Source organism: Larus michahellis, chromosome 18, assembly GCF_964199755.1.
Source record: "Larus michahellis chromosome 18, bLarMic1.1, whole genome shotgun sequence".
Taxonomy (NCBI): domain Eukaryota; kingdom Metazoa; phylum Chordata; class Aves; order Charadriiformes; family Laridae; genus Larus; species Larus michahellis.
In genome coordinates, this window is record NC_133913.1 from 2,386,356 (window position 1) to 2,412,929 (window position 26,574).

The following is a 26,574-nucleotide window of genomic DNA, read 5'->3' on the forward strand; positions in this document are numbered from 1 at the left end:
AATACAAGATTGAAATAATTCAATTAAAAGAAGAAATGTGGGAGGACTAAGTTCCTGTTTCTTTTGGAAAATGTAAACAAATTGGGTTTAAGGTGAAAGTGTTCAGATAGCAATTAATGTGTTTAATGCCAATATACACTATGAAATGAAGTAATTCATGAAAATAAGATTTGGGAAGACTTATAAGAGTCATCGTAATCCTTCATTTAAAGTGGGAGTCTCAAACACCAGTATTTTTCAAATCTAATAATTTGCGAATGAATTTCAGAAGGCGGTAATTCAGTAGTACAGCTCTCTTCGATACTGTATAATTATGGGCAACCAGATTTGGGAGATTTTTAAGGAAGTATTAACTGGTTGTTTACCCTGCTGGGGTGCGTCACTGGGGATAACGAGTATGGCAAGAGTGTGGCGCTTGAAGAATGAGCCCCATTCTCTTTGCACACCAAGGTGACATTGCTCTGGTGAAAGCCCGGAGGTGCAGCTGGAGAAGTGGGGGTACGGGGTGGCAATAACTGGGGCGCGTTGTGGCTTAGGGAAACTGAGGGCTGAGAGGAGGGAGAAAAGCAGGGATGAAATGGAGATGTGAGGAACTTCTCGGGTCTCTAGTTCAGAACCACCAAAATTATTTTAAAATAAAACTTTGAAAAAAAGAAGAAAAATGCTGTGTTTGCTAACAACATAATAAGGGGAGTGTTGCTTTTAGCACAGTTTTTGACAGTACTTATCAACAGCAAATAGCTGTAGAATTCAGGATGGGTGACTTCATGTAGACTGAGGCTCACACCAGTTGTCGGAATAAACTTGAGGGGTTTTCTAACATTTCCAGCTGAGAGTTTAATGCAGCCTCAGGGAAACGTGCAGCCTTTTTGCTATGGAAAATGGGGGGAAAGAAACATCAAAACTCTAGCTGTGATATGCAGCTGAGCAGCCCGTTCTGAGAACGTCCACTCGTTCTGCAGCTGGCTGGAACAGACGGGGTGTATCACTCTGGAAACGTGTTTCAAACAGAACCTGGCCCCGTGCCGCAGCACTTCAGCTCTGCTCTCGGGCAGATTAATGCCTCTGCGTAGCTTGCCAAATCTGTGTATCTCCAAGAGTTAGTATCTCGGGAAACAAGTTTAGACAAACTCTCCTGAAGATAAAAAAGTGCCTTTGAGACCCCTGTAATGTAAATATCCTGAGGTGTGTGTGCTGCTAGGGTCTGTTTAACTCTGCGTGATCCCACAATAAGCAAGATCAAATTCCATTTTAAAAAAAAATTAGCAAAATCACTTTTAGAAAACACCATAAACTTTAACAGGAAACGTTGGGGATTTTTCATTCAGTCTTCTTTCACTCAGTCTTTATAACTTCTTTGGAAGGTTGCTGGTGAAATACGGTTTGCTGGTTTTTCAGGTGCCCTGTGTGTTATTCTAGACTGTTATCAGATGAACACTTATAAAAACCAGGTAGCAGATATAAAGCTGTTTCTTTCCTGTAGAATACTTACCACTGGGAAAAATAAAAATAAATCAAGCAGCCAATACAGATTATATCCTATAACATAATTCAGAAAACCATAGTGGTGGGGATTCTGGGGCTTTTCCAGTTTTCTGTTAACCATCAAACTCAGATCCTAAGGGTGTGTCCCTGTGATCAACAGCTGGTAAATGCAGAGTGCAGCATTTGCCGACCTGAGGCTTGTCCCTGCCTTCATCTTTGCTGTTTTTTCTTTCATATTAAACAACTACTTCTAAATAGTTCCTAATATTTTACTTGAAATTGTCAGTAGTACTTTCAAACCAAAAGAGAATCCAATGAAAGGTGCCTCAGTGAAGCACTGGGAAGTTTGGAGGTAGTCGGTCGTGGATCATTTATTTGCAGCTTGCTTCAGTTGCTGTGCTTCACAGGGGTTTTCCTAAAAAGAAAAAAACTTCACTTTTGAGAGGTCACTCATGAACATTGGCTCTTCTGGTGAGAGAGAAACGGTAAATAAGTCTGTACCTCCACACGGAGAGCACACTGCTGGCGAATGCTGGTGTGCATTCAGAATTCACTCACTCGCGCTGTTCATTCATGTACATGTTGTTGTTTTATTACAGGTTGCAGACATCTATATCAAAATCTAAATGCATTATATCATTTTCTAATAGACTATGTAAGGCAAAACTTGCTTTGGTGAAAAACTGTACAATTTGGTATTTACATTAGTAACAGTTTAGAAATCAAAAGTATTTTGATGAATCTAATTTCAGATCTGAATTTTAACAAGTATGTGAAAATCATCTGTCTTTAGCTCAATTCTAGAACTAGGTATAATTCCACATACGGTCATATTCTTCTTTTCAGTTATTTCTGCATTTTAGCTATGTTCTAGCTGTCATTTTAAAAGAAAAACCAGTTACATTTCTCTAAATTCACGAGGTTTGGAATGCTTCCAGATTCATAACTTCTTAGGACTTTAAAGGAACATCCCACACGGGTGCTGTCTCTGTATGGGTAGAGATTTGTGTTCCTCTCTGCATTCTTCATTTAGCTCTTTTCTGCAGCTGGAACATGAACTTCAATCTACAAAATTTTCTCCTCATAGTCTATACAAAAAAAAGCTGTTTCAAGCTTATGCCTTTATTCTGTTCTCACCATCTTCACTCTTAAGATTTCCTACCCAATGTTCATCCTCTGCACAGTTCCCAGCACTGTGCTGGTGCCACATGAGCTCCCTGGTTTGTCACGCTTCCCCAGCGCTTTCCTGGAAGACATTCCCTGACATGTCTGTGCTGTGCAAACTCTTTTATTACTTCTGTTACGGGATTAATGGAGCTGACACACTTTAGCCTCTCCTTTTGGGAGGACAGAGAGTTCCTTTCAAGAAGCAGCTTGTTTTTCATCTGGGTCTTTGCTGATAAAACCATCACTCAGACATGACACACCTATAGAAAACACTTTTTTTCTGAACCAAACTCTAAAATTATAGTCTCTGAGTGATTTTATATTAAACATTTCACCAGAAATCCTTCATTGCCCTACAAATATAGGACAAAATCAAGCTAAAAAAACCTAAAATTCAAATTAGGCTATAAAACCAAGAATTCTAGCCTTTTGAAGTCTCTGAAGCCTCTAATTTCTTTAGCAGGGTTTATGAATTCATTCAATTCTTGGCACTTTTAACCTCTTAAAGACTTTTAAACTGTTAACCTTTTAAACAATTTTTTTTGTAAACATGCATTTAAATCAGTCTTTGAAAAGAAAACTTACTGGTCAAAATACACATTTGCAAAGTGTACGTGTAACTTCTAGTTTGCATTCTTGGAGCACAAGAATTTCTTGTCAGACTCACATTTGCAGCTATAGAACACAAGAGACCTGCACCAGTAATCTCAGACTCTGGCTGGTTTTGTCACAAGAACTTGCTCTCAGGGGATGGGATTTGCTAAGATTTAAAAACAGACCTGGAGCTGTTGGTTCTTTTACCTGGGAGGCATTCCAAGTCTAACTGTTGTAGGGAATAAATTTGGTACAAAGCATTTATTAGAAAGTGTGTCAGCACTCAGGAACAGCCTGTACTGAAGCAGTTAATGCACAGGAGCTTTCTCCTCACTCTTCCAAAAGCGGGCAGCATATAAAAGACGAGCTTCTGAAGAACCCTTTGCATCTTGGGCATGCCAGGACTTTTCAGGCCACTACTCCCTTTCAATTCTGCCCCTGTTTCCACCAGAGCACCTTAGTCCCCCTGTTCTTCCCATCTTGTCCTCTTCTCTGTCTCTCTTTGCTGATTCTTACTTTCCGTGACTGTTTTTCTTTCCTGTCATAGTTTTTCCCTGTCAGAGTGAAGCCACTGCCTAATGCTTCCATGCTGGATTTCCAGAGGTTAGGCTGTGATTGTCTGTGTCAGTACTTGACAGCTGACGTTGACAGCTCACCTGAGTCACTGCTGAACCCAAAGCCAGCACCAGCGCCTCTTGAATTGAAGAGGGTTGCCCAACCTTGATCAAGGAGGTCCACAGCTTTGGGATGCTCCCTGCTATGCAAACACTCGATTCATCTGTCACAAACATCTAGTTATGAACAAGGGTGAAATACTTACTCCCTCCCAAGTCCAAGGAGACCAATGCTGAAGGATTTGATGATGTCTCCCTGAAACACAGGCTGCAAGATGATCTGCTCTGTGGGAGTGCAGTACGGGGGTACTTTTACTCTAGGCATCCTGTCATTTCCATTTCCCCCTCAGGTGCCTTTGGTGACAGCGGGAGGTGTGAATGTGATAGCCATGATTTTCATTTAGCACAAACCCTGAAAAGTTTCCTTGGCAGTAAGCTTGCAGAGGGATGCTGGGAAATGAAATTGCTGATTTCTGGGGGCCTGAACTAAAAGTGATCACATTTAGAATTTCAGCTAGGATATTATCCTTTCAATGGCATGAGAATGAAGGTGGCTGAAATTGGTGCTGAAGGTTTGTTACCTCTGTATGAACTGGGAAAGCGAGTGAAGAAATCTCACCAGTGTTTCTCACTCCTGTTTGTTTCTGTAGGAGTTACCTTCAAGCCATTTAAGCTACCTTGTACCCTAACAAAACATCTCCCAGCTCTTGCTTCTTACCAGAATCACGTAACCTCTCACTGCTCCTGCTCTTCGGAGTGCACAGTCACTGGAGTCAGAAATGAGTCGCTCTTGTATTCCCCACTCGGGGGGTTGAGGATGCTCTTGCCTCCATATTCAAAGCTCCTGCCAGCAAGAGGAGCTGGAAGCAATGAGAGATGGAGCTCAAGCCACCTCCCCAGACACTGTCAGCATTAACCTCTCGGGGAGGCTCCCTATTTCCTGCCCGATTGAAGCCAGACTTCAGTAACAATATCCCAAGAAATGAAAAGAAGTTAAGATTTCAAGAAGATCATCTTTATTATAGTAGATACAGCAATTCAGTACATGAAAGAACTAGAAAGAATTGAAAAGCTAACCCAATTTGCAAATTAATCACCACTAAATGGATGAATCTACCTAAACTTTGTGTGGCCAAGAATTTTCTGTGCTTTAAGATAGTAACTTCCATCAGTTTAGAGTGATTCCTCTCTGTTCCAATTCCTGTGTGTTGTCTGCATTTTCTCACTTTGAAGATGACGTTTGGAGGACTCTCAGCACTATTTTCCATCTGCCAGCTTGTCTCTTTTGTCTACAATAACATGGAGAGAAAGAACAGTGATTACTTAAGCGTAACACACATGAGACCCCTCTGCGATGGGTGCTGAGCTTATTTTATCTCTCGTCTCTCGTTCCCTTCTCTCGGAAGTTTTCTTCTTCATAGCATTGATTTGAATCATGCATCACTTTTACAATACAGCTGACCTTTAAAAGCTCAAGGCAAGTTTTACTTGCATGTTCATACGGTTCTCCTGAGCTGGCCAAGCTTAAATTTCTTGTATTCTTTCATCTGGGGGAATGATTAAGCATTTTGTGCTTTACTTAGCCTTTACTGTAGCATAGTCTGAGATTTTTTTCTAATGTCTAACATCTTTTAATGACTGAAATGTCTTAAATTCTAGCCAGAGTTACTTATTTGTTGCTTATTAGTAACACAAATTGGTGCAGCAGCCCAGTCTCTAGAATGGACACAACTCCCACAATGTGTGTATATTTCCTTTTAGAAAATAAAACTTCTTTGATTCCCAAAGGGTTCCTGAAAGAGAAGGAATTCTTACCGGCAGTTCCAGAAAGGGAGCCGAACATCCTGTAGAACAAAGAGACAACAGTTGAAAGGAGAGGTAACACATCAAATGCTGCGTGAGATGAGGATGTATGAAAGGAAATTATCAATCAGGTGCATTTTGTATATAGTCAAGGAAGAGATGGTCATCTCCTTGCTCTCCCCCTCAGCTCAGGAGAGGGAATTGTTGTAGGAAATATATTTTTAAACAACTGCAGTGGGAAAGGCAATTATGGAAAAAGAAGGAACGGAGCAAATCAAAACCTTTCAACTCCTACCTCATTTTTTTATTCCAGGCTATGAGATGTTTTCCTCCTTGAGGCTCTATGTGGAATGCTCCCATCTGGGAGGTCCACTTAATGCCTCTCCGAAAACAGCTACAGCTAGCTTGTCTGCCCTCACTTCTCTGCACAATATTTTCTTCTACACTGATTCCTATGAGGCAAGACCTATTTAGCTGGTAACAGGAAGTTTATGGGATGTCAAGCAGCTAATAATTAATTATCACTTTAACTGCTCGTTGCATTTAATCTCTTGTACTGCTTGTCAGTTTGCCTTTTTGTTTAGAAACTCTTTGAGTTACTCACTTAATATAAATGGGAATTTTGTCATTTCTAGCTCCACTCTGGTCCAGAAAAATTAATTTGTTAAAGATCTTAGAACCCCTGGGGTATTTGAAGTTGTATTTACTGTGGTGCTGTGGCAAATGAGCCCTGTGGCATGGTCAGACTGTCTAAGGCTCAGCAAAAAGGTTTTCTGCAGTGAGTGAAGTTGCTTACTGGGACTCCTGGCCTTCCAGGAGCTGTCGGTAAGTGGTGATCTCTTGCTCCAGTTGAGTCTTGATATCCATGAGGGTCTTGTATTCGCTGTTCTGGCGCTCCGTATCAGCTCGGATGTCGGCCAGCTGCGCCTCGATGCTGTTGATCACGTCCTGGATCTTCTCCAGCTGGGAACTGTAACGCTGTTCCGTCTCTGCCAGGGTGCCCTCCAGTGCGGCTCTCTGAGAGTAGAGCAGGGGAAACCACAGAAAGGTCGCTGCCAGATGCAGGAATCCTTAGAGGGAGGGGAACACATACCCATTTCACTGCAAATTTTAACGTACCATGTTGAGCTGGGACTGAAGTTCTATTTCCAGCGCTTGGAAGGTGTGTCTCAGGTCACTGATTTCAGACTTGCTGCTCTGCAGTTGCTCAGTATTGACAGCTACTTCACGGTTCAGCTCTTCGGTCTGAAACAGGGAAAACTTTACGTGAGAAATGTGGGACCTCTAAATGGAGGGCATAAGGCTTTCACAGCACTTTTCTGTGTGGTTTAAAAATTGTTTTGTTTCTTTCATGGATTTTTTTGTTTGTTTGTTCGTATTTGTATACTATGGAGTTTTTTCTACCTTGCTGTGGAACCAGGCCTCAGCATCCTTCCTGTTCTTCTCAGCCATGTGTTCATACTGGTCTCTCATATCAGCCAGGATCTTGGTCAGGTCAATGCCTGGAGCAGAGTCCAGTTCCACACTGACTTGGCCAGCTACTTGCCCTCCCAGGGCACTAATTTCCTATGGCAGAGGAAGACAAAAGAGGGTACAATGATAAACTGCAAACATTACGAACCTTCCGTTCTTTCTTCCAGGGCTAAGGTCTGACTGACTCCCCTTAAATACTTGCAGGGGGTGTCTTTAATTTCCCAGTCTACACAGAAATCTTCTTCACCGGTGGAGAGCTCAGGGCAATCCCGAGGGACTCCATGTTCCCACACGCTGTTTTTCGAAGGTCACTTTCAAACATGTTTCTTGGGTTTGTTTTACCTCCTCATGATTTTTCTTCAGGTAGGCCAGCTCCTCCTTTAAGCTTTCCATCTGCAGCTCCAGGTCCGTTCTAGCCAGCGTGAGCTCGTCCAGGACCCTGCGCAGGCCATTGATGTCGGCCTCCACGCTCATGCGAAGAGCTTGCTCTGTTTCAAACCTTAAGAAGACAAACCAAAACTATTCAGTATAGCTGGTTAAGCCAGCCCACCATGCAACACATTACATGCTATAGAAGTATATGGTTTTACAGGATTTATGATGTAGCAAATGTCCAGCATTAAACTTTTCTCCACGTATTTTACATGATATCAAATTTTCAGTGGTGCAGAAGGTGCTTTCAGCAAATACATAAGGGGCTGAACTGCAATGACAGGATCAAACTCATGTTCATACACAGATTTTATAGGCATTCCTTTCTTTTTTCACAACCACTGCCCTTTGGCTCAACAAGGATTTTTGCCTGCTCAAGAGATCTTTTTCCTTTCAGGAGTTACTCACTTGGTTTTGAAGTCATCAGCAGCCAGCCTGGCATTGTCAATCTGCAAGACAATCTTCGAGTTGTTGATAGTGGCATCAAGGATCTACAAACAATGAGAGTTCATTGCTGAGGCTGAAACAGCCATGCTATCTTCTTTCCTGATCTGACGATGAAAAGAGTTGAGATTCTATTTCATCTGTAGCTACACCAAATAAAAGTGTATTTTATTGGGTCTCAGCAGGAAAGTATCAATGATCTATATCAAATAGGTCGCATAGATTCATCACAGTGCTTTTGCCATGATTGTCAGTTATGGATGGGTGCTCTTCTCGTGTCTGGCCTATGAAGGAGCTTTTGGGTAGAAGACCCACTGAGAGAAAACCCTGTGCTGTCTTGGAGGGAGAGGACTTTGGTGATGCGTTGGTAAGTGGTGCTTTAGGACTGAGGCAAGAAACCTCTTTCCTGGAGAGATGCAAAGGGAGCAAAGTCTGCAGACCCCTCTTGGCAGAGTTTGTTCTCGTTACACATTTTCTTGACAGTGGGTACAAGGGCTGGATGATTTTAAAATAAATGATGTGTTTGTTTCATAAACAATATGGGTTTATATTGCATTCGTGTAGTCCTTTAACACATTTTTATTTCCAGGATAGTGTTTATTGATTCTCCTCACGCCTCATGAAAGCCCCTAAAGGAAATTTTGTTTATTTAGAAGTAATGCCTGTTAATTTTTACCTAGAATTTTTACCTTTTACTGGAGCTCAGTTTTTGAAATCAATAGAGAATGTGAATGGATTGAAGAAAGGGCAAAGCAAACTGTGTGGGAGCGGTCACGAACTCCAAGCTGAACTGTGAAAATGAAACCCCAAGTTTTCGTTCATTTATTTACATAGTTTAATCAGCTGCTACTTATGTTATCTGGGGTGTGTATCATCTCAAAGTAATCTGTTATCAGGCACCCATGGGCTGTTGGGCCAAATCCTGCATTTATATATGGGATTGATTACTTCATGTCTGCTACTTCCTTTTTCCATAAGCCAAATGTTTCAGCACTCTTATTTCAGTTCCAATCTTAAGTAAGTGAAATGTGAAAGAAAAATAAATGTATGGTGATGAAATCTTGAGTTGCTATCTTCGTATTTACAAAATTGTACTTAACCAATTTTTATTTTTACTGTTAAAGCTGCGTGTATGTGCCTCAAGTTTTTCAAGCTATATGGCAGGTAACAGATTACAGAGATAGGCACGCTGCTGTTGTCATTTGGCTCTCTGTTTAAAAATCAGTATATATATGGTCATATATATATACTGACTGGTCTATATGTATATATGACCAGTATGTGCATGTATATATATATAAAAAATATGTGTGTGTGTGTGTATATATATATGCTTTGTTAAAAGCGAACAGTATCAGAGAATTAAGTACTGAGGCATCTCAGACTGTTTTGTACATTCTCTTAGCTAACATTTAAAAAAGAAGATAATTCCATACTGATAATTTTCTCTATCTGCCCTGCCCAATCGTTACGTATTCATCTGATCTTCCTCTCCTTTTCATAAACTGCAATGCCTTCTGGGTATTTTCCTAGTGAAGTTTGTCTCTTTGGGTTTTTACGCTTCCTCCTTAAGTGCAAATCTGAGATGATTTTTAATAAATATTAACACCTACCTTATCTCGAAGGTCTTCAATAGTCTTGTAATAAGGACTGTAGTCCCGAGCCGGGCCTGGTCCTTGTTTTTGGTACCAGTCTCGGATTTTCTTTTCAAGATCAGAGTTTGCCTCTTCCAGTGCACGCACTTTCTCCAGGTAAGAGGCGAGGCGTTCGTTCAGGCTTTGCATAGTTGCCTTTTCATTTCCTGAGAGGAGGCCATCACCACTACCCAAACCACCTCCATAACCACCGCCAAAGCTGCTGACAAAACTACTTCCATATCCACCACCCAGGCCGCTTCCCAGGCCAGAAGAGACAAATCTAGCAGAAGAGACTGACACACCCCTGCCACCAGATCCCCCATGGATGCTTGGAGCCCTAAAGTAACCCCCACCGAAACGGAGGGAGGAGGCACCAGGTCCCCCTGCCACAGAAGAGGTAGTTTGCCTGAAGCTATAACTGGCCATGGTAAGAAATGCCAAGGACCTAACCCAAGCTGCAGCTCCCAGAGTCTGTGATCCTGAGGCAGGAGTGTGTGCTCCGTTCCCCCACCCCACCTCTTTTATGCCCGTGACAATGGGAGTTGTCTGCAGAATGTGTTATCTGAGACCCATGGAATTTATCAGCCTTAAGCCTTCTGCCAACGCGGCAATTCCTCTTATTGGTCAGTTGCTGTGAAGTGGGCTGTGTTTCCCTCCCAAATACCTTCACACACAAGAGCTGATTGCCTCCCCCTGACCATTGCCTCTTGAAGCAAAAGGTGGGATTCAGAGGAGGCGGCACCCTGACGAGGGGAAAATTCATAAATCAAGTTACAGTTTACCTGTATGGAAACAAAGGGCTGGGAGCGTGCGGCCCTGCCGCAGCCAACACTGCGTCCATAGCGAAGTCACACGACTTTCTTCATGTAATCTCAGGAAAGAATTGTAATACAGAGTGATTAACTTAGTAATAGATTAGACTGATAACAGAGCTTAAAAGGATCCCAAATGGTGAACAGTGTGTGTGGACCTTAACAAAACAAACACCCCTCTGTTTTCCTTATTTCCCACGAGAAAAATTCTTCTTTCATCAGTATCACTTTCACTGTTTCTTTCTTTGCTCTCAGTTCCTTTTGGGCTGACAGCAGAAGAGAGGGTCTGACAGAGAACATGCCTTGTCTGAAAGAGTCGGGTTTTCTAAAGAAACCAGAAACCTTTTCAAGGAGCAGTAGCTGCATTTGTAGCAGAGATAAGCATTAAACTTCCCTGAGTACCTGGGGAATGAGCAACCACAGAAACAAGTGCCTGACTATCCATTTAGTCCTTTGGGTGCTGCTGAAAGAGGGAAGTAAAAGAAAGAAACGATCGCGTAGTCTTCTGGTCTTTGAGATCCACGAAAATGTTATTTCTAAAATGTTTTAGGTCCTCTGTTATCCAAGATGCATTTTCAAAAGCAATGTTGCTGCAAGCTCTTCCATAACCATCCCCGACATACAAGTGGGTACTCACATCTCTTTTTCCATTCTCTTCCTTTCACTTGCCCCTCACTCCCTCCAAACCCCTGGGACTCCCCAGCAGAGCTGTTTCAAAGGAAGAGGGACTACGCTGTCTGCCAGCGTTTGCAGCTTTCAGGGGGGGCAGCCAGGCCTGGGCAGAAATGCTGCCACCTGCAAGTGCTTCCACTGAACAGGACCTTTGGAGCACAAGATGCATGCTGTCATGTTTCAATCAGAAATTCGTTTAATACCAAGATAAAAAAATTAAAGATAAGCCAAATGAAACGCACGCTCTGTGTGAGGGCCTGTCTGGCCTTTCTGTAGCCATAAAAATGCATCGAGTATTTTAGACCACACGTTAGTGCTGTACTCGCTTTGTACAGAAAGGAATGCCGGATTGCAGGGCAAATACAGGGAGGGTAAAAGGACAAACACACAGGCTGGAAGCTGGCCAGGGCACCTGTATTCACAGCCCCATTGGGCTGGATCTGGTTATGAGGCTGTATCAGACAGAGGAATTCTGCAATGAGTCAGGTACAGAATATATCACTTCATACGCACAATGTACACACCATGCACTACCTGCCGGGGATGCTGTAGCCTGGGGGCATCGCCGCTGAGTTCTCTTCTGTCTGTGGAGACTGCTGCGTGTACACAGCTCTCCAACTTGCACAGTAAAACTGTACAGCCTTTCTTAAGAGATAGGGAGGACACTGCTGTCTTCCGAAGACACGCTGGTCATTCCTTCTGTAGATCTGAATGTCCTGTTCAGCCCTGGGTAGGAAAAACCTGCCTGGCTGGTTACTGTTCCGAGTCCTGTGAGTACGTGAAACGAGTATCAGAAAGTTACAGGCTGCCTGCAGACGAAAAGAAAGCTACAGAAGAACAGATATTAAAGTCCATAGTTACAGCATAAAGAATTTAAGTCAATGACCTTTTCTTCACTGAACAGAAATACAAGAAGCTTAAAGGAGAACAAATACCAGCGTATTCTGATTTGTCTCCTGCTGCAAGGAGAGAGGAACATCCTTCCCTCTAGGTTCATCGTTCCCTGAACTCCCATGTCAGGTCCTCAGAGCAGTGTATTTTGGGGTTTTGCAAAATAAAATGCGCATTTATGATGCTGCATAATATTTTATGATCCAGTTAATGAAAAATGGGGTCTGGAAGGCCTCCGCATTCCCTCTGAACCCCCTGGAGTAAAAGCAGCAATCGTCATATATTATACTGTAAGAATATTGGTCATGTACCACAAGCAGGTTGGGTTTGCTTCCGCGTAAGGGAAAAATTTTCCAAAGAATGAGCGGCAATTCTTCATGGCAGTTTGGAAATACATCTGGAAGTGTCAGGAGAGGAGAAGCTTGGGAGACACTGTCAAATGAACTAACTATTTAATCTTATTTATAGCACCAAATAGATCCTAAGCTTCTAGTAGCAAATCAGTCCCTCGTGCAGCATTTTTATTAAAACTACATTCTGCGTTTCCAGAAAGGTTTTGATTTTCTTTTAACTTTAGATCTCTCTTTTACCTCAGTGGCTGTATGTGTTTGATTTTGTTGGGACTCCCTTAAGGTGATAACATGCACTTAAATGCTTGGGAAAGCCTTTAGTATGGCAAAGTATTTGCTCAAGAAAGAAAGTGCTTTTATCATTCTGCATAGGTCTTTTTTCTTCCCACCACAATAAACTCAATTTACTGTAGGGTCAGCTTTTCCCTAAAGGAAATATAAGGAATGGTCAACAAAGGGAATTTCCTTTATCTGCAGCTTATCTGAGGGTAAGGGAGACACGTTTATTAAAGTGAAGTCATCCAGCAGACCGGTGGAGGCAGTCCACGCCCAGGCTCCTGCTGAGCCCTTGTTCTGTTTCCCCTTTGTCTACTCTGCTTTAGTAGTCACCACTGCTTTACAAAACTGTTCATATCGTTTCAGACTATTTTTGTTAACTGTCCTGTAAAACATTTTTTATTGCCCCTGAGTGACACCGGCATGTACTTCACTTTTTTCACATCCTGCTGTATTTGCTTCCAGGGATTGCTAATGCACATAATGCTAATTCACAATTAAGTGAACTCTGTGAACATTTTAACATTTAACATTTAAGTGAACTCTGTGAACAATTTAATGACTCCATTATTGGTGTCCGCAATTCCATGGATGCTTCTGTGGACGAATGAGGAATGTCAGATTATTTTTCTGAATTTACCTTGTAAATCTTTAATTGTTTGTCCCTTCTGATAATTCTTCCTTTCTACCTCTGCTTCCATCAGTGAAAATGTGCTTCTTGACTCTTTGTATGCACATTTTCAGTCTTAGTCTCTTCTCTAGCTCATGAAAACTTTGGCCATCACACTCTACTGATCATGACGTATGCCCTTTTAAAATCACAACTTTGTATGTTTTCCTCTCCTGTTGAAGATCATACACATGAAACGTTTGAATCTCTTTAATTAAGCACAAAATTTTCTATTGTTTCTTTAAACTTCCTTGTGGGAAGAACCAATGATAACAAGAGCTGGTCTGCAGCTGGTACTGAAATGACTGTGTTGAATGTCTGCCTAAGGTACAATTCTTAGTTTTCTTGCTTTTATATCCCATCATTAATCTTTTTTTTTATCTTCACAAACCTTGCGTTGCCACATATGCACTGAATGTGCCAAAGATTCAAAGACAAGAATGTTTACGTGCTGAAAAGGCAGGTCCCAGCACATGCACACACAGCTGTTCACGCTTTAAAAAGAGGGTAGATAAGAGCAGAGCGCAACACTTAACTTTCTCAAAATTACTATTTTTGCAAAGTAGAAGGAATGTGATTTGGGGAAGACAAATGCATGTGACTGCCCTGATTTCTGCATTGAAAGAGATGAGAAATAAGGTCATGTAAGGGTTCAGTTTTAAAAGAAATTACGAGAGTAAGATGCAGGACAACTCAGTTTTATCCAGGGGTCTAGTTCTTTCATGGCAGAAGAGAAATGATGATTCAATGATTTGAGCTGAACTTGAAAGATACGGATTCCTGTTGAGCTACAGGCTTCTTTAGTGATATTGGGACATAGAATTTAATTTCTCAAAGTTTGTCATTTGTGTAATATTTGAATAAGTTAGTATGAGGAAAATAATGAAAGATCGTGAACTCAAACACTTAAATAACTGGCAGCAATGTAAATACTTGGCAAATACTTGAAACTGGATGTGGTGTGTACTTTTGGAAATACCTCATTATTGTCTCAGTTTCCCTAGAAATGCTTGACTTCTCTATCGACGCAGAACTATAATGGTAACGCACATCAGGGAGTAAAGTACCTGAGACTGGAAAATAAAATAGATTTTCTTGTAGCTTGGTTAAAAATTGTGTGGGAAGAAAGGATCAGTTCAGACACCAAGCCCTGATGAGTGAAAGACAAGTCACTGGATATATTTTTACACTTCCTCTAACCTATTATCTGCTCGGTAAATCTCAGCAAGGTATGATGGGGCTGGAAACTATTATTAAGTGTCAAATGTCTAACTGACGAGAGGATGCGTTCCAAAAGTCAGGTTGCTGCAGGCAGCAGCAATAAGCGACTTAGAGGCCACTGCCAAAACCAGATAGACTGATCCCGTGCCAGGCTTCGGAGGGAGCGGGTACGCGGGGAAGGTTTGCCAGGTCACTGCAGGTCTGCAGTGATTCATGCTGCAGGAGGAGGCCTAGAGCCATTCAGAGGGCATTTTCCCATAGGCCGCATGGAAAATTCCGACTCGGAAACCCCCCCCGGCCTGGTAGAATGAGAGTAGATGGGTTTCATAGCACAGAGAGGGATGAGCTATTTTATTCTGTTCATATCTGTAAAACATTTGGAGACCATATTTGTATTTGTGCTATTTATGTTTATGTGCTCATAGATTTATATGCATCTCTTTATATATTTGTATTTATGTAATTATATTTTATTATTTCTTTTGCTAGTTTTATAAGAATATATTCTGATCATAGCGACAAGCCACGGCTTCCTGTAAAGGTAGAGGTTTTACTGTGCAAGCATTAAACACATGTTCTTCATCAAATCAGAAAACAAGGAACTCTCTTTGTACCCTGCTGATGGATCCTGTCAACTGGATTTGGGCTTTCCTGGTCCGACGGTTGGTTTCATACTGATTTTTGCTTGAGATAAATTCTGAGAGTCTCCAGATCTCTGTTAGGCTCAGTGAGAAGATCAAACTGCATTACTCTCCGAGGGCATGTCCTGTAGCCACTAGTTTGAGGTGGTTTTAGAACAGCTTGTTCTCATAGCAACTATCAGCTCCGGGAAACACGTTCTGCAGCCCTGGGTTTGGCTGCCCAGAATGACTGCATACCTTTAGGAAAGGAAAAGGGTATTTCTAATTACTCGTAACAGTTTGCTCCATTTTCAAAATAGTAGTTTATAAGCAAATTCCACAGTATTTGTGTGTATCAGGTGGGTTACCTTCCTGGACAGTCCTGGCTATTAACTGTATCTGAGTGAGAACCGTGGTTTTCCACCAGCCTCTGACACTTGTATTCAGCTTTAAATCTTCTTTTAACTAAACACTAAGGTGTGCACTGACTGCGTAGATATTTTGGGCAGCCCACCACCACCAAATCAAGCTGACTGAGATACTTGCTGAGTGCCTTTTCACTTTTTTCTAATGGATCTACCTTTAATAACGGATAAAAACTGTAAGATTCTGGTGACATGATTTCTAACAGCATTTTCAACAGAAAGGAGTCAGCAGCATTTGTTTAAAATCTTTGCGTGTGTGAAATCACTGTGAAGTTCTTGATACTGCCATAATTTTTGATAGCCTGTCATCGGGTTGTGGGAAAGAACTGAACTAAGATTAGAGCTGTAGTAAGAAAACGTTGATTAATGAGACTGTAAGTGCCTTTGATCCGCAGGCGCGCTCCTGCTGCCAGGGCGGGTTAGCGCAGGAGTGCATGCCCGTGGAAAGGTGTTCCCTGCAGCCAGCCTTTGCAATGCATCTCTGAGCGTGGGCTCATAAACAGTGGGTTATTAGGAGTAATTGCAGCGTGCATAAACTTCTCTTTAGGCAGTACTAAAAAAGTTACGAAAGTCAGCTCTGGTGCCCCTGGAATTGCATCTTCTCTGTATCAACCATGAGACACCATTTGCCCTTAATGCTTGTCATAATGTGAAAATACTTGAAGAAATTCAGAAATTTGTTGGCATTCCCACTCCAAAATGTTGTGTATTGCATGAAACTTAACAGAAATATGTTACTTGGAATACAGAAAGAAAGGATTTTCCTAGAAGAATTTTTGTACTTCCTTAACTGACTGCTGTTGTTTTTCATGATTATGGTAGGTTGGGAAATGTGAGAAATATCACTAAAGTTCCTTTCGTCTGACTTTTTATCAGAAGCACAGTGAATGACAGGTTCTCTCTCTGCAGTACCCGTGGCAGTGGTGGGGCCAGCAGGGAAGATGCCTTGCACCAGCCTGGCTGAGGTGGGGGGGCCCGGCCAGGCTGCGGGCAGCAGGCGCTGCCTCACTGGGACCAGTTCCTTGTGGCCAAGAGAGCGGGAGACTGTGGAGAGCCGGCACGAAGCCGCAGGACGTGGCCGCATCGGGCGGCTTTACCTGTCCCCGCCTGGCAGCTGCCCTTCCAAACAGAAACGTTTGCTGCGGTCTGGACCCTGCAGGCACACGGCAGCCCTCAGCCAGAGAATTCAGTCCACTAATTTCTGCTTCTTGTTCAGGATTCTTCTCTATGCAGCTATTTCCCCCCTCTCATCTTCATCTAACCTCCTGAGATCGTTAGATTATGCAGGTGGAGATGATTAATTTCCAGAATTAAGAAATTCAAACACACCCAAAGATTATAATGCACAATACCTTGGCTGCCTTTGGAAACTACCAGTACAGAACGTCGGTATCTCCACAGTCCCCCCTGCAGGCCTGTTTTTTAAACACGGCACCATTATATTGAACCTCATTATTAATAAAAATCTTCTCCTCTTCACTTGGTAATACCAGGCTCCCTGTCTGTCTGTGTCAACCACTGTTGCTACTAAATGCGTTGAAAACAGAGACGAAACAACTTCAACGCTAATTAAATGCATGCAAGAACTATACAGGAGGTTTTGAGTTAATCCAAGTTTGCTGATTTCATATGGAATTACCTCAAAACCTTTGGGCAAAATTATGCGAAACAGATGCTTCCTCTCTTTCTCTTCCCCGTCCTTCATAATGATTTAATTTTCCAGACCTTTTTAGTGTCTCTCTGTTGATTTGGTTTATTACCGCATCTAGTATCACAATGTTACCTCTGTGAAAAACGAATCTGTTTTATTATTTTAGCTGCTCTTTCCTTGGCCTAACCGTTTCCCAGGTCTGAGGCTTGAATTTGAGACCGTATTGAACAGTTTCCGTCACAAATGCTCCTGTGTCTTTTCTGGATTTGCCACTAGAGGATGCTGTGCGAACCCCCGCGCTGCGCGGACCGAGGTGCTGCACCCACAGCGTCACGGGCCGGCAGCGGCTGAGGCACCGGGGGGGTCGTGCCGTGAGCGCAGCCACGGGAACAGACCTGAGCCCAACCACCACGAGCAGAGCACAGTTCTCTCGCACACTGACACTGCAAATGCAGACCGATTCCAGCTTATTCCATCTTGTTTTGATGGGCTTTGGTGTTACAATGGGCAAATTCTGCTCTGGTAAGTCCCGCCTAATACCTCCACCCAGCAAAGTCCAAGGGGAGCCAGAGGTGGGCGCCTGGGCTCAGCGGCGGATGCGCCCAGAGTCCACCCGCCTCCATCCTCCAAATGCTCTGCAGAGACTGAGGGCAGCACACCCGGCACCGGGGTTCTCCCCTTTCCCACTTCAGAGGGACAGTGGTAGGGAAACAGGAAACTTGAGCGTGTTCCTAACAGACGGCCTACAACACCATTGGCTCCTTTCTGGGATCAGAAACATTCTTTCTGTTTAACCTCTGGTCAACTAAGTTATTTCATCCCCAAGTCCATTACAGCTGACTAATGCTCAGGTTTAGACCTTTATTTTTTTGAGGTGGTCAGCACTGGTTGAATTGAGAAGTAAAATGGAGCATAAGGCAGAACACAAGTCTCTGTTAGCTCGTGGAGGAGCATGAGAATCCTGTTGTGACTCAAGGGAGAGGTATTTTTGCTTTGACTTTACAAATCTCCTTTGGTTTTTAGGGAGAGTTTCTCTGACTCATCTCTTTTCTTGGCTGTGCTGAGTATTTGGCTTTAGATTGCAACGTGTAGACAATTTGATGCCTTTTTAAATAATACATGGTTATCCAAAAAGATGGTATCTTACCTGACCTGAATCTGTTTGCAAACCAAAGTGCAAGTGCAAAGCTATTTGACAGAATAAAGAATGTTTGTGATTTATGTGCTGTTCAGAGAACAATGGAGGCTTGTGAGACCCGAGTCGCTCACCAGTGAGTCACTCCCCTGATATGTGGTAGACCCTGTTCAGCTGCTTTCTCAGCCCACTGCAAATCAAATACCTAAACACAGATTTGTAAGTTTTAAATGGGTGAGACGTTTCACCGATTTTTCTTCCTCTGCCAAGCCCAAATAGTGTAAGTGTGTTACATGAAGTGGAGCAGTTTTAGTAAGAGAGACTGAGCCTTGCCTCCACCCGTCGTCCTCCACCCAGCCACCCAGAGCGCTGGCCAGCCATAGAGGCAGGAGTACTGCCTTGAGAAACAAGAGAACGCGCTGCCTTATTCTGAACCATCACATAAAAGACCTGAGCCCCGATCTTCCAACATGTCAGGAGGAATAATCCTAGCAATTGAACTTTGTGTTACAAGGAGAACTTCTCTGTATACACATCACTCATTTCCTGATCTAATCCTTTGCTTTTATTGAACGAGATTAGACAGAGCCCTCATCTGAAAGTTGGGGGAGAGGGCTGCCCGGGTGCGACTGATTTCTCGTTCAGTGACTCCAAGGAAAGTGGTTTTGATTTGGAAAAATTTTCATGAAATTTTGGGCTTAATTGTTTCAGTTCAGCTGCTGAACTAACAAATCAACTACTTGCACATCACTTGCAATGTACGCTATGAAAAAAGTTTCACCCATCCTTTTTTCTTCCCCATAGGTGTCACTCTTGAGTTTAATGTGAAAGTATTCATTCATCTCCAATATTTTATCCTGACTGATACCAGAATTTATCATCTGATTAAGTTAGGGTACACTGTTTTCTTTGTGGCCATATTACATAATACACCCAACCTTAATTTCTCTGTGAAGGTGTATCTCATTTTTTCCACCTAAATTTAAATACAATATGCGTATACCAAATAGATTGTTGGACACAGTTTTCTTTGCGTTGCAGAAAAGTAAAGTTTTATTAGAGGCATTGTTATCAGCAGAAAGTAGATCACGAATTGCACTGCGAATAAGTGCATGTAGGTACAGTCATTGCAGATGAAGAACAATATAAAAAGGAAAAAGCAGATAAGTTTAGGAGTCCTAGAAATTATTCATCTCAGCTTCATGAATAACATCTGTGGAGCAATCTGTGCATTGGGTAGGTGGACAGTGCACGTGCTGTGTGTATTATCGCGTTGAAGGCTGGGCTGCTCAGGCGGCAGTAGGTAGATCAGGGAAGACCAACTCATCGGTGGTATCTTAACACACTCTTGACTGCCCTGGGGAATGAAAGAAGAAACCATTACTCTGATGGGGAAATCAAGAGTCTCTCACGGCACTGATATTTCAGATGTATCCCTTATGTAAATGGCCGTCTGCGTTAGCAAAAGTGTGGGAAAGGAGTTGTTTCTGTAGCTGAAGCTAAGACACCTTGAAATTAAGAGATTTGATTGTGAATGGTTTAATCCCTGTTGCAATTGGAAACGTGGAAACCATAACAAAAGGGATAGTATTAGTAGGAAAAACAGATGAAACACAAAATATGAAAGCTATGGGGACAGGATAAATTAGGAACCTCTTTGGAAGGTGTTTCTTACCTGTCTTGTCACCAGATTGCCCGTGAGAGTAGGAAGTAGAGGAATAAGAGTGGGAGGACATTCCCCCTCCTTGGAGAGCTCCTTGTGACGTTCTGTGCAAGGAAAGGAGATTTAATGAAGCGAATGATAAATACCTTCATAGAGAGACATACTGTAACATAATGTGCAGTGCATGTAACAGCTTGGCTTTTCCTGGACCTTGCAAATATTTCTTTTTTTTTTTTCCTTCTTTTCATTCCTGTCAGCTATATTTTCCTGGAAAGTGGTAGAAAGAGAAAAAACAAAAGACTGTAGAAATATAATTCTACTCTCACAGTCCAGCTGTGCTTGCTCATCAGCTGGCAGAAGGCAGTGTATTACAGACTGCTTTTGCACAGTGATTACTCTCATGGAATTCACTCTGCACAAACAGGCCAAGAGGAACTGATTAAATGAAAATATGTCAGTAACTATATGCTCTGTGTTGCCCTCTGTGTGATGTACTTATTATGTACACATTTCAATGCAGCTACTGTGGAAAAACCTGTTGTATTTAGATTTCAACTACAGACTGCTAAAACATTCTACTCTGTCTTCTGAGACTCCCAATAGAGAAAAGGTCGTGATAGATTTTATCCGCTTATTTGCAAACAGAATACATACACAATGTCTTGCTGTCCCTCCTGCAGCAGAGCCCGGTACTGAGCAATCTCCTGCTCCAGGCGGGTCTTGATGCCCAGGAGCATCTTGTACTCCTGGTTCTGACTCTCCATCTCGCAGCGGATGTTGGCCAACTCCTCCTCTACAGAGTTAATCTGCCCTTGGATTTGTTGCAGCAGGCAGCCATAGCGAGATTCGGTCTCTGCCAAGGAGTTTTCCAGAGAGTTTTTCTGAAAGTGGAATTGGAAATGCAGGAGTTTAGGACCAGAGCTCTACCCGTCCCTGCCCGTCCTGAGGGGGGAAGGGCCCTCGGCGATCCTGCCCCACGTACCGTGCTGATCTGCGCCTGCAGTTCGATCTCCAGGTTCTGCGTTTCGCGTCTCAGTTCGGTGAGCTGGTGGCTGCTGGTCTGGATGTCCTGGCTGCTGGAAGTGACCTGCCGATTGACTTCTTCAATCTGCAGGAGTCAAACCCCAGACACACTTTCTGAGTGAGAAAATCCCCTCAGGGAGCAGATTTGCTGACAGCGAACTAAGATAGCCAGGGAGCCACTCTCCCCTTCATCCTGTCCCCATCGAGGACAGCCTGGTCATTGCTCGGTAGATCGTGCCGTTCCACCCACCTTTGTGCACCAGACCTGGCCTGCTCCCCCTCTGCCGCTGCAGTCTTTCCCAGCAGCTCTTTCCTGCCCATTCCCCAGCCGTGCAAGCGAGGTGCCAGTGAGCAGCCTCCCCCTTTAGCCAGAGGCTTTGCGTGGCCCGTCCCAGGGTGTCTGGGCTTTCCCACAGAAGGAGACTGCACTTTGTGCATCGCAACGTACCTTGACTTCATACCACTGCTCAACCTCTCTGCGGTTCTTCTCGATGACCTGCTCGTATTCGTTTCTCAGGTCGTTCAGTATCTTTGTCAAGTCTTCGCCAGGGGCAGCATTGACCTCCACACTCACGTCACCACCAGTTTGAGCCTGCAGCTGCCTCATTTCCTGCAGAGAGGCCGAGGAGAGGAGCAAAGAGCACAGGTCATTTCTTGTGTTGGGGGCGGTGGGCAAAGCAGTGTCAAGGCTCAAAGGAATGACAGTCACATGACATAAGGCTGAACTGATTTGATCTGTAACTTTGGGAAAGCTGAAGAATCAAGGGACTGTGTCTTGGACACGCTATTTATCATTGGATCATACCTCCTCATGGTTTCTCTTAAGAGCAATCAGCTCATCCTTCAAGGACTCTAGCTCAGATTCCAGTGAAGACCGAGTGCAAGTGAGATCATCCAGGAGATTTCTCAAGCCATTAATATCAGCCTCCACAGTCTGACGGATGACCAGCTCATTCTCATACCTATACCAAAGAAAGAAGCATTACACATTCATTTCATTACAGTGCGTAGGCTCGGTCATCCCACTTAGAACAGGGTATGGTCACCTGCATTCACGAATCTCGTAAAATTCATTACATGAAATGTGCAAGGTTTGCAGAGAGGTACTCACTTCATTCGGAAGTCATCAGCGGTCATCTTGCTGTTATCGATGTCCAGAACCAGTTTATTATTGTCCACAGTGGCAGAAATGATCTGGAAAAGGGGAAGTTGGGGAGGATGTTCAAGACATGCAGGACAAGCAGAAAGAAGACCCAAAGCTTTGGTGGGGCGTTGTTGCAAATCTTGGAATTGTTTCCTGCATTAATGCAGGAGCCACAGACAATTGTTGAACTGCCATAACACAAGAACTGGTGAGTGCAAGATTTTGGCTTCCCCATACATTCTGATCAAAGAATATATTGACGTGGGAAAGAACAGAAGAACATTTAGGCTGAGACATCAGCAATACCTACGGGTTTCTGCACTCTGGGTGTATAAGAAAGTGAAGTCTTTGTCCGTGATGCTGTAAATTCATCTCATTATAAAGAAAGCTGATTGCGAGGGAAGGCCTTGGTCCTTCCCTCTGGTCTGTGTAGGAGTGTGCAAAGATAAAGGGCCTTCAGGTCTTGCAGTCCAGGTGCTGTGGCTTAGCGCTCCATCCAGCTGAACTGGGTGGGAGCAGAGGGAAGCACTGGAAACCACACACGCCTGGTTTGGAGCCACCTGTAGAACGTGGGATCTCAGTTACGTGCGCCAGCATGTTTGGGCCTGGTGGAGCACTCCTTGATGCCTCGGGCTGTGCCCCCAGAGCACATGCCTTTCGCTTGTGGCATGGTGGTGGGGTTTGCTTACCCCAGAGCTGGGAGGCGCAGCTCAGCAGGTTTCTGCCGGCAGTACCACCAGCAAGGCCGTCCAGCAGCTCCCTCCCACCCCTTTAGAGCCAGTGGCAGAGGGAAGGAAGACGTCCTTACAAGTGGGACTAGCGTGTGGAGATGGAGCCACGTTAGTCGGGGCTATCCTACCTGATTTTGGAGTTGTTCGATGGTCTGGTAGTAGGAGGTGTAGTCCTTGGAAACACTGGGAGCTTGTTTCCTGTACCACTCCCGGATGTACTGCTCCAGCTGAGTATTTTCTTCCTCCAGCCTTCGCACCTTGTCCAGGTAAGTAGCCAGGCGGTCATTGAGGTTCTGCATGGTGACCTTCTCATTGCCGCTCAGAAGGGTGTCCCCCCCAGCACAAAAGCCTCCTGCAAAACCACCACCAAAGCCTCCTCCTAGGCCTCCACCAAAGCCTCCTCCCAAGCCTCCACCAAAGCCACCAGCAAGGCTGCCAGCGCTCATGCCCCCTCCGTAGGCAATGCCGCATGCTCCCCCCCCATAGCTTCCTCCGCCTGTCACAGAGGAGGCGTATCGCCGGCAGGAGACGGAGGAACTCCTGCCGCTACCGCCACCACAGCCGCCGCCACCTCCACCGCTCCTGTAAGAGGTGGTAGATGTTCTCTTGATGCTGCAGCTCATGGTTGAAGTGATCAGAAATCCAGCCCCAAAAGCAAAGCCCGCTGCTCAGCTTGATACAGAAGATCAGAGTGCAGCCTTCGTCCTCGCTGGTGGCTATTTATACCTTGTTGGGTGGGTGTCACCTGGAAGGCAGTCCAGCTTCCCATGGAGGTTGCCAGCCTTAGTGCTCATGCCGAAAGTGATGTGCTAAGGGGAATTTCTTTTGGGGCTTGGGACAGCACTCCCCATGGGTATTGTCTTTGCATGCTGATTCACACAAAGCATGCACTGTAATTTCAGGTGGGTGGCTGTGTGTTAGATTCTGTTGCAGATTGTATGTTGCTGCCTAATTAGTGAGTGAGACTCATTTTACTAGTTCCTCTTTGTTCTTAGTAGTCATTTTTTGTCCTGAAACCAGGTGGTGAAAGCACCACCTAGTTACTCTGTTTTAATTTTGGAGTTGGAGAAATATGAACTCAAACACCCTGTGCCTGAGTCTTGTTTCATTTTACCTTCAGAACTGGCAGTAACTGATCATGGGTACTGTCTTTCAGAGTGCTTAGTGGTAAATCTCAGTAGAATAACCTTTGGAGAAGCAATGCTCTTCCTTTTTTCACCAACCTCTGGTAGTATCACTTCCAGGAAATAATCCTGTCTTGCACAGAAGGATGGACATACAGTGATGTAATTTCAAAGTTGTGATTTTCTAAAATTTTGTGCAATTTTCCAGTCACTCAAAGATTATTTTAAACTGAAATAGATATGTAGCATCTATAAGTCCTCACTGAGTCTGTCTTGGGAGAAGAGAGCAAAGGGATCCAGCTTTTCAACTTAGCAAAATGGAGGCTAGGATGATTATCAGCTTGCTCTCAAGGAAGGAGGTACCAGGGCTATTTAAAATAAAAGACAAACCTGTTGTCCACACAGGAAAGGACATAATCTGGTTTTGAGTGTATTTCGGCTGGAAACTAAGAGGAGCTTTTTATCTGTGGGAGGCATAAGGGTCTGGAAGGTGCTTCCATTGCGGGAGCTTTGGATGGGAAATAGAAACAGTTTTGAGACTGACCTTGACCAACTGATGGCAGGGCTTTTATCCTGGTGTAGCAGCGACTCGGCTCTGATGACCCTTTAGATTCTCCTTGCCTTCTGTCTTTTGTCTCTCTAACACTGCAGAGGTCTCCAAAACTACTGCATTACAGCATTTCTGTAAGAGAAGAGGATGTGATGACCCCGTCTTCGGAAATGAAATTTTGCCTCTAAATAACTTTTAGAAAACATAAATTTTGAGCCTGGAAGACAAGGGGTCTTTTCACATGAGAGTTAAACTTTGATAGAAATTCATCTCTATTTGGGAGGTAAAAGTTATTAGTTCATTTCGTTGTTGGTTTCTTCATTTTCCATCTTACTTATACTCAGCTTGCAGTTGTGGCTGGAGCAACATTTTCTTTCTAAGCCACAACGATTATGAGATCCATAAAAGTTAGTAATGGGTGTTATGGCTGACTGAAGAGTCATGGAAAGCCATTTACCCTCTGTCTTGATACCCCTACAGACATTTTCATAGATATGCTGAAGATAATGTAATACTTTGATCTTCATAATTATGATTGTTCTTTTGGTAGCTCTCTAATTATCTGCACGTCAGAACCAGTTGCTTTGCATATGTTATTGAGCTTGAGTCATCATTATTAAAAAATAAAAATTATTTTCTCACAGGGTGTGATTCCTTAGTCATATTTTCCTCATTAGATTGTTGAAATGCACCTTTATTCTTCCCTATGAGATGTTTATTGCTGATTGGCGTTAATGCCAGAGGTGTTGATTTTGTATCTCCTTCTCGGCATTATTGCATCATAACATCTGACCCAACAATTCCAAACATTTCCCAATGCTGTAATTTCATACCATCAACAGACACTTTTTCTCTGTCTCTCTGTTCCTCTCTTCTTTTTTTTATTTAAATAACTGATCTAACTATGCTTACTGCTATAACTGTATCACAAAGAAACTTTAGACTTACTATTCTGTAACTCATGAGTATTTCCATGTCTCCTACGCTTTTTTGGCCCACCATCCTGTGGACACAGCTCTTTGGCCTGAGATGGCTGTCGTGAGTCAGTTTGGAGACACCAATTTACCTTACAAGCCAGAAGAGCTTGTGGAGGAAAGGTCTGCACCAGGTCTCTTACGGCGCCATTAACATTCATAACCTCGCGAGGACAGAGAAAGGTCAGACATTTTCTGTTGTACTTGGTATAGAGGCTCCTCAGCCATTTGATGAGTTTGGTGAGGCTGTTTGATGAGGCTCCTCAGCCATTTGATGAGGCTGTTTGAGCTTTGAAATCGTATCTTCCCCTGGAAGATGTTTTGCTCATAACACATCTTATGAACCTCTGTAAATCAGAAAAGTTTGTTTGAAGTGACAGTGTTCTGAAGCCTTCCCAGGTGCTGTTTACTCACTGGGAAATTGGATGCGGAGCCACAAACAGATACTCTGAACTGGCAAAGGAACCAAAAGCAGTCAGTGGGTTTCACAGAAGCTATGATGCCATCGCTGGATATGTGTCTTCAGTCACACAGGAGGGAGAGGACAACCTCAGAAACAATTTCTGGTAATTAATTGTTCTACAACAAATGAGTCAACTGTGGTCTTGGTAAGAAGAGTGCTACTCCCATGAGTTTCATCAGGAACTCCATCTGGGCATTCCTCATCCATCGCCTGTCCATCCTCATCCATCGCCCATCACCCACCTGTGCATTTCCTCAGTTTGGTCAGAGACGAACCATTTCTGTAGCCCTGGATTCTATTCTTATTTTTCTCTGATGTGGCTCCCTGCGATGGACCTTTATACCTTGCACATGTGTGGGCCTACAGAAAATCATATTAAATGTGAGCTATTTTAATTCCACAGTCTGTCTAAATTGAGTTCAGTAGCCCTTCCTACCACTGAAAAAGGAAAAGTTTAAAAGTAATTCCCAAGAGAAATTAAGCTCTTCCAGTGGAGCAATCCCTTCCTGTTCTCTTTCTCTCTACCTGCT

At 43.5% G+C, this 26,574-nt stretch overlaps 2 protein-coding genes and 1 long non-coding RNA gene across 3 annotated transcripts in view; 1 reads left to right on the forward strand and 2 right to left on the reverse strand.

Moving 5' to 3' along the window:
* Positions 1–26,574, forward strand: part of LOC141732863 (uncharacterized) — a 165,732-nt gene that overhangs the window by 56,750 nt on the left and 82,408 nt on the right. The gene's annotated exons all lie outside the window — the stretch shown is intronic.
* Positions 4,982–10,152, reverse strand: LOC141732773 (keratin, type I cytoskeletal 19). The gene is made up of 8 exons (XM_074562142.1): positions 9,626–10,152; positions 7,977–8,059; positions 7,479–7,635; positions 7,068–7,229; positions 6,783–6,908; positions 6,460–6,680; positions 5,676–5,704; positions 4,982–5,149 (listed from the first exon to the last, which is right to left on the reverse strand). Exons 1-8 carry the CDS (start codon positions 10,073–10,075, stop codon positions 5,118–5,120), a joined length of 1,260 nt encoding a protein of 419 aa, XP_074418243.1. The 5' UTR covers positions 10,076–10,152; the 3' UTR covers positions 4,982–5,117.
* Positions 19,405–23,598, reverse strand: LOC141732535 (keratin, type I cytoskeletal 17-like). The gene is made up of 8 exons (XM_074561670.1): positions 23,062–23,598; positions 22,170–22,252; positions 21,864–22,020; positions 21,507–21,668; positions 21,018–21,143; positions 20,690–20,916; positions 20,048–20,139; positions 19,405–19,729 (listed from the first exon to the last, which is right to left on the reverse strand). The coding sequence occupies exons 1-8, from the start codon at positions 23,554–23,556 to the stop codon at positions 19,710–19,712; spliced, it is 1,362 nt and encodes a 453-aa protein (XP_074417771.1). The 5' UTR covers positions 23,557–23,598; the 3' UTR covers positions 19,405–19,709.